At 35.7% G+C, this 8063-nt stretch overlaps 1 protein-coding gene across 1 annotated transcript in view; it reads left to right on the forward strand.

The window, feature by feature from the left end:
* Nucleotides 1-7111, forward strand: part of MTPN (myotrophin) — a 30453-nt gene extending 23342 nt beyond the window's left edge. The window contains exon 4 of the mRNA XM_021552050.3: nt 3862-7111. Coding sequence (XP_021407725.1) covers nt 3862-3948 — 87 coding nt within the window. The 3' untranslated portion in view covers nt 3949-7111. The remainder of the gene's footprint in view (nt 1-3861) is intronic.
* Nucleotides 7112-8063: the final 952 nt, after the last annotated feature.

The following is an 8063-nucleotide window of genomic DNA, read 5'->3' on the forward strand; positions in this document are numbered from 1 at the left end:
ACAAAAGTGATCAATTTTACCAAGCCAGTAGTTAACTTAAGCATTTTTTTCTCCATTCACTTGCACTCATTCATGATTACACTTAAGTTATTTGGCCAAAGGAATTCTTGCCATGTAATAATTTCATATGCCACTTCCAGGGTAAAGTTTTCCTTAACTGCCTTAACGCTGCATGAATTTCACTTAACTTCTTTCATCTTGTCTGATATTACTTATGCTTTTTTGTGAACAAATGCAGTGACTTAATTTAGGATTCAAATGGTGTATCCAACTTGCTTAAAATTATTGTGAGGGTTGATCCTTGCATTTAGGACCATCAAAAAAATAAGGTATCCTTTACCCCATGTTATTTATTTCCATTTCTGGTTTGGAGGGTTTTCCATCCTAGATAAGTTCCTCAAATAATAAATTACTTTCAGATTTCTTCATGCAGAGTTAAATGTTGATGGCTTCCCATTTACATGGGCTAGCTGATGAAATATTTACAAACTGGAAGTTGTCTTATCAGCTCTGTCTGTTTGAGGCAGGGCTTATATGTAGAGGTTGTTCTGTCTCTTAACAGTTATTTATGACCCTTGTTTAAACATTAGTTTAAGCATATCACACCTGGTTTGTACCTTAGTCATATGTTCTTTGGTAGCAGATACCTGGGAATCAGGAGTCAACCCCTACTGAAAGAGCTAAAAATTCCTGAGTGTTTAATGTTCTTCCCAGTTACTAAGCCAACATTTTCCATTGCTTTCTGTGCTGGATGGACTGTGGAGGTGTTTGAAACCTTTTACGTGAGACTCTCAAGCTATTGCAAGGGAGGAGAAGGAGGAGTATTTCAATAAATGTTTCAGACATTGATCCATGTTTTTCTTTAATAACCTGGTGTTTGATTTGTAATGTAAAAAATGGTGGTTTTTTAGTGTCAGAGAAACCAATATGTTAAAATAGACAATTAACAGTTTTGAAAGCTTCAAATGGAGAATGAGGGTTGTTGTGTGGGAGGCAACAAACTTCATCCATTTGTTCAACTTCCAAAATAGTTCTGCTTTTGTTTTACGAGAAATATCCTGTTAAGTTGGGCAGTTTAGCCCCTTTTTTCTTCTCTGACAGTGGCAGAAGAAAGAGCTGTATGACCATATCTGCTCACTCATTCCCCTCTTTGATGGTTGCTGTATTGGGGACTTCAGAGGTGCATACATCTGTCCCCTGCTCAGAAGTGTTGGCAGATCTGTTGACCATGAATTCTTCCATATTCTTTTTGAAAAAGAAGACATCTGCCTCTGTTGTGTCATCTGGCAACTCTTTTTAGCAGTTTGCTGCTTTCTGTGTAAACCAGTCTTCTCCCAGCTTTAAGTGCCCCCAGTTCTGGTGTCAGTTTTGTGGGAGCACAGCTCTCATCACGGATTCTGTTTTTGTTGCTTTGGGTTTTTTCCAGAACTGCAGCTGGAGCCAAGTAGCTCATATGTGGCTCTCAGAGCCTATTTAACATTTGTGCTTTGCCTGGTGACTGAAGTGGGCAAACATTCTTGTTTGTTATTACCCTGCCCAGGAGAGAGAGTTTATATTTACTTGTGTATGTATATTTTTGGAGTAGAACATAACACAAATATTAGTAACTTTTTACTTTGGGAAAGTAGAGAATACTATGAAATCATTGTACTTCTATGATTTTTTTATTGAAGTTGCTTCCAGGCAGTGTTGTATGTCTGCAAATTAAAGTCCTCTTGACCTGACCTTTATTGTTTTCTTCTCTTTTTATTGAATGTAGGCAGGAGTCTTTCTGTCTAGCTAATGGCCAATTTTCTAAATTTATTAGTACTGATTTTAATAAATGGTGTCCTCCTTAGGTAGTCATGACCCTCTTAGCCTACATTCAGTAAAGCTGTTTTAGAAACCCAGATCTTGAATGTCAATAATTTTTCTGAGGGGGGAGAGCAGTCCTATGTTAAGATTAAAACCTCTCTTTATACTTCAAAGTTACCTCAGTTAACCATTAATCTTTGGTACCCTAAATGCTGGCACATTGGTGGAGAGTTTTATGAATTAAAGTTCTTTAAATTCTGTCAGGTCAGTTACTGCACAGTTCCATTTTTCTTCAAATCAAGATTTTCTGAGCTTAACATCAAGGAACAGATTTGAAGCCTTCTTGATTTCCACACAGATTTTAGTGCTATTTAAGCAGTAGAAATAATCAACACCTGTAGAATAAGCTACTTGTACTCTTACTTGCCTTTCTTTTCCCTGGACAACTAAGATTATAAGTGTTGAATACCTGCTAAATCTCTCGGGGGTTTTCTTAGGGGAAAAATAAATGTTTTACAAGACATGTTCCCATGGTTTCAGCCCAAGTGTGTGTTTGCAGTAATCAGATTGTCACTTGTTGGGAACAGGCTAATTCAGCTCATGTTCATATCCCAAAGAACTGTAACATCCTTGTACTGTTTGGGCCAAGTGATAGGAGAGAGGAAATACTAAAAATTGCTCCTGTCACTGGAGTGAACTCAATGCATCTCTTGCAGTGAGAGTCTCTAGGGGCCACAAGGAAGATGAGCAGCTCCAAGAGGATCAGTTTGGCCAGTGGACCACAAGACTGGCAGTGCTGCCATGAAAACCACTGCAAAACCATCTTTTTCAAATGACAGGTTGAGTACATGCAAGTAAAAAGTATGCAAGTTTCAGAGAGGGAAATATCCTGCGTTGTGAAAAGTAGTAGCACATCACAGTGGTATCAGATCCAGTTTATTAGACTGTTAGAAAAGTTTAGGGAAGTGAGAGTTGTCTTGGGAACAGACATGGTATTATGTATGAAAGTTCAGTGAGGCTTTGTGCGTTTAATCAGTGAAGAGGCTATGGAAATTCTAGAGCCATTATGTTCTTAAACTATTCAGTGTTCTTAATAGTAACTAACGTTTTCCTTGTAACTGAGAAGGGATTTGTACCTACTTTGTGGAGAGCTTATGCATAAACTGAAGGCAACCCTCTGCTGTACACACTTTTGACAAAATGTGTTTTTCTTGTCATTTTCAAGCAAGATTCACAGAGTTTTTATGAAATCAGTCCTGTGATTGCTAATAATTTTTGTCCCTTTATTTAGCTGTTTAGTCTGTGTTTTCCCTTTCATGAATGTGATTACACAGTGCTCAAAGCAAACATGACTAGTTAATCACTCTGTTTCCCTTCTTTTGTTCTCCTCCCATAAATCTGGCACTGTGCTTGTGCTTACTTGCAGCAGTTTATTCTAATTTTGATTTATCTGGTTAGTGCATTATGCTCCAATTTATCCAGTTGGTGCATTAGCCTTTATTTTCCTGTTGCCTCCCTGTTCTGTTTCAAAACAAACCTGAACAGTTTTGGACTTGGAACAATTTTGTTCTGATGTATCAACAGGGACCTTTTTTTTTCAGAATGGAAGAGATATAGAACAAATATATTATGATTTGTTAGTAAATCAGCTCTTCCAGGTATTACCTGTGTAAATTAGCATGTGAGAACTTCTTGCACCATAGATTTTGTAGAAGTGTGTAATACTGAATTTTTGGTTTTATAAGAGTAGTAATTGCTGGAAACAAAAAATGTCTAAGATTAACTGATAATTTGTTGGACTTGCAGCTTCCTGTGTAACAAAAATTGTTGCTTTTTTCTTTATTTTTAAATGACAAAGTTGGAAACTCAGATTAGCTGCATGCTGAAAAGTTCTGTATATAAATCTTGTCTGGTTGGTTTCTGAATGAACACAAGGCACTGCAGTAAAAAGCTGTATGGTAATCAATATAATTATTTAAGTTATGTAGCTTTTGACTTTTTCTGTAGCACTCTGTACTGATGCAGCCTGGCTTTATGAACTGACAGTCCTTCTCATTGTGTTTCCAGGGTGCTGATAAGACTGTGAAAGGCCCAGATGGACTAACTGCCTTTGAAGCCACTGACAACCAGGCAATCAAGGCTCTTCTTCAGTGACGGATGGACTGATATCTTAAATGTCTCTCCTGTGGCCTCACGCTGCTGCCTGTCTGTCACTCTTTGCATCTTCCAGCTTCTTCAGCTAAATACTTTGGGGGGAGAGAAATTCTTTATGAGTCAGACGAGTTAGGGGCTTATCTTATCAAAGATAATCTGGTTGGAGAGGGTGGAAAGCTATTATGAACAATCCCTCTAGGACATCTTTCCAGTGCACAATCTCTTCCCATTTCTAGTGAAAATGGAAGAAGGAAGACAAACCATGCTGAATATTTGGCTGGTAAGCCTCCTAGATTAGTACTAAGATTTTTTTTTAGATGGATGGAAGTATTTCCTTTAGATGGAAGTACAGTGCTATGTACCTGAAACTAATTGTGAAGGAGACAATAGTCCCATGCTCTTAGTGTCTGCCATAATCTGAAGTGTAGTAATAATGTAGGTGGCTGGGTTGCTCTTCTCTCTTCTCTCTCATTGGGTAGCTTTATTCTTCTTCTGCCTAAAGCTTCTGTTGCAGTTTTGAGGACTTTTGATACTAGTTATTGGAGCTGTTCTTTATATTGACTAATTGGATGTCACACTAATGTTTTCTGACTCTTGAGCAAACCAAGAAAGACCAGTTGAGGCATGATGGTGTTACACTCCATAATATCTGCCAAGGTACTTTTTGATGCTTGAATTTGAAGTCTTTCTTTCCCATATTTGTTCTAGTCCAGGACAGACATTTTAAGTAACTACTTTTGAGAGAGAGGTCAAAATTTTACTGTAGTTTTTTTTCCAAAAGGAATGTAAGATGAAATTTCTTTACTCATCACATCAGCATAAAATTCCTAGACACATGTGAAAGCTCCAGGCTGTTGGGTACACCAGAATAATCAAGGCAAATGTGGAAAATGAGCAGTAGTTATTTAGACATTCATATCAGGTGAATATTGTTGCTAAACTTTTCTGGTAAACATAGAACCTTTCTAAGTTCAGATGTAGAAGCAGGAAGATGAACAAGCAGAAGTCTTAACTTGCTCTAATTACTACTATTCTTTTTTAATTGTGCATATCTTCAAATCAGTGTTTCATTGTCAAATGGATGAATCTCTTTAAATTCCATTAAGAAATGAGGCTTGTTCTGGAAGTTCCCAGTGTGACCATACCACATTAACCACTGACTTTTAGATAAGATTTACTATAACAGTAAGTATGAGTCTTGATCATTCATGGGAAGGTATTTAATGATGTAGTAGGCACTCCCATCATGTCTTGTGGTCCTCAGGAATATCTGAGCTGCTGGCTTTTATCCTGAAAATTTCATTAGACTCCTGGTTCACCTAAAACTGAGTAACAGGTTATACTTCAAACTATACATGTTCCTCTCTTTTGGAATACAGATTTAAAACTTTATGATGACAAACACAATACAGAAAAACAAATGTATATAACAGCTCATGCTGAATTCTTAAACAAAAGTAGCTGATATTATTTTGATATCACTGTTGAAATTGAGAGGATATCTAGAAGTAGACTGGTGACTACCACTCATTTAATGGAGACTTAGTTTTACTTGAATAATGTTGTATATTAGGATTGATTTGTCTGAGATATGAAAAACATTGCATTGAGAGGGTAAAACGAGAGCGGGAACTGATTTACATTTACACATACCATAAGAAAAGCAATGGAAAAAACAATCAACTCTATGGCCATAAACTGTACAGTGCAATTACTCTATTTCTTGGAGGTGGTGGCAAGGTAGAGCAGAAGGGTTGGAAATCAGTGATAAATCAATTGGTGAACTGCTGATAAAAGAACAAGAATTTTTGTTGAACAGTGCTTTTAATAACTATTTATAAGAGGACTCTTTAATCTTATCTATGATCAGTGCTGGATTGTCATGTCATTGTAATAGTGTGAACACAGACTATAGGTTTAACTCTTTATTCAGCTATGAAAGTAACAATCTTTGGCATCAATTTGCCTCCATATTATGCTATTAAATACTTAGCTATTCAAATACTAGTCTAGAAAACTGCTATCTGTTTTTACGTGGAGAACTTGATTATTCAAGTTTTTTGTGTTGATTAGTGTCAAGTTGTCTGGCCATAGTGGTTTTGTATTTTTTGTTGTTTTTTTTTTTTTTTTTTTCTTCTGTATTCTTTTCTGCCCTTCCCTTTAACTCTCATTTAAGCGAGGAAAGAAACATCTTTGTACTAACTCTTCTGGAGATTCACTGAGGCAATTTTGCCTCCCTTTTTCTACAATTATGGGGACACCTTATTTTTTCTTACTTCATCCTGGAGGGGAAAAAAGAAACAAACAAACTTCAGTGAGTCAAGTGTTAATTTGGCTGTAATATATACCCAAGCTGCCTTTTGAGATAGTTAAAAAGATGGCATTTAATGTTTGGCTTATAAAGAAGAAATACTTTTCTGCTTTTTGCACTACATAACAGGTGTTTAATCATGTTGCCCAGGATTTGAAAGAAAAAAAAAAGTAAAAATAAAAGCTTATACATTTGTAATTGTCTGGAGACTGGGCTTGTTCATTTGTTTCTTTCTTGCTAGCTATTTTGTGGAAAAAATAATGGGTGGCTTCCTCTATCTTTGAGTAGGTCCTAACTAGATAAAAATACCAAACTGTAAATTATTTTTCATTCTATAAACAGAATTTAAATACTTTGTCAGACTGGAATTGCATATACTTGGAAATCCACTCTGTTCTTAAACCTTTTCCTTTGAAATTTGTGCTGAATAAGTTATAAACTTAAATATATTTCGAATTTTGTACCCTCTGCTCCTTTTTTCTTACAGGGAGCAAATGAGAAAAGGAGTACAATAGTTAAATGGAACTGAACATAACATTGATTATTTGTAGGAGAGGCTGGTAAGAATAGAGTGTCCTAGGTCAAGCAATTGCAGTGTTGCATGCAAAATTTCAAAACAAACTTGTCTTAATTATATTTTGTAAATGGATAAACAATCATCTTTCTACACAGTGACAGAAGAAAAAATAGTGCTCTGTGCATTTTGATATTTGACTTTCTCTTTTCACCATTGTTAACTGTTTTGACACAGTTGGGTTCATCATCATGGTTCACAGACATCAGAATGCTAAATGATACTGTATTTTTAAGTTTGTGTTGCAAGAATGAATGGAATAAACTTGAAATGTGCGATATGAGAATTTGGAGTTTAATTTCTCTTTCTGTTCCTGTGTTTTATTAACCTCAGGCTACAACTTTTTATTTGCCTGGAAGGCATCTAAATTCCAGCTCACATGTAGTGATTAATCTGTTTAGCTGCCTATAAGAAATGTGGAATGGAAGCTGCTTTGAAAATTAAATATATAATGTTCTTTGTGATTGTTTTGGGGGGTTTTAAAGTACATCAATTTAAAGGGGGTTTTGATAATTTTTGTGGCCTTGTTGTCTGTTTTTCCTGCTTAAATGTTTAAGGTTGAAGTTCTTCTATTCATGCTAAATTCTAAGAGACAATCTATAGAAAGAGGAATGTTCCTCCTATTACCTGTGAAGACTGCTTTCAAATTGCTTTCTCCCTCATCAAAGAAATTGAAAACAGTTATTAACAGAAATCGCAGCTGAAGTATGAATAAAAATGTATAGAAATGTTTATTCATTATTCTTGTGACATCTTTACAGTGACTTTGTCAGAACTTCCTTTTTTAAATTTGTTTGTCAGCAGAGATTTGAATCTAATTGCCTGAAGTGTTTGATATGATTTATTTTAAAATAGACACTTATAAAGAAAAGTACAGGAAGATGTATCAAAGTAGAAGAACCATAAATACAAAAAAAAATTTTCAAAATAAATTAAATTTCCTGGTTTTCTCTGCTAAACTTTGAAAAGTTTACAAAACTTCTCATGCTGTATGCACAACCTTTCAGTCAGGTTTTGGAGGGAACAAGTGTGTGTGTTCACTATAAATGGCAAAGCAGTTCAAATGATGTAATGGCCAGTGGCAATTGATGTGTGTGGGCTTCAGTTCTCGTGTTCAAATTGCTGACTCTTTGTTTTGTGAATGTTTTTGATGTAGCTTTAGTGCTTTTTTTAATGGGCAGTTTCTCTACAGGAGGAAGTATTCTCAATTCAAAATGCAGATTTCTTTCA

This window comes from Lonchura striata, chromosome 5 (genome assembly GCF_046129695.1).
Source record: "Lonchura striata isolate bLonStr1 chromosome 5, bLonStr1.mat, whole genome shotgun sequence".
NCBI lineage: Eukaryota > Metazoa > Chordata > Aves > Passeriformes > Estrildidae > Lonchura > Lonchura striata.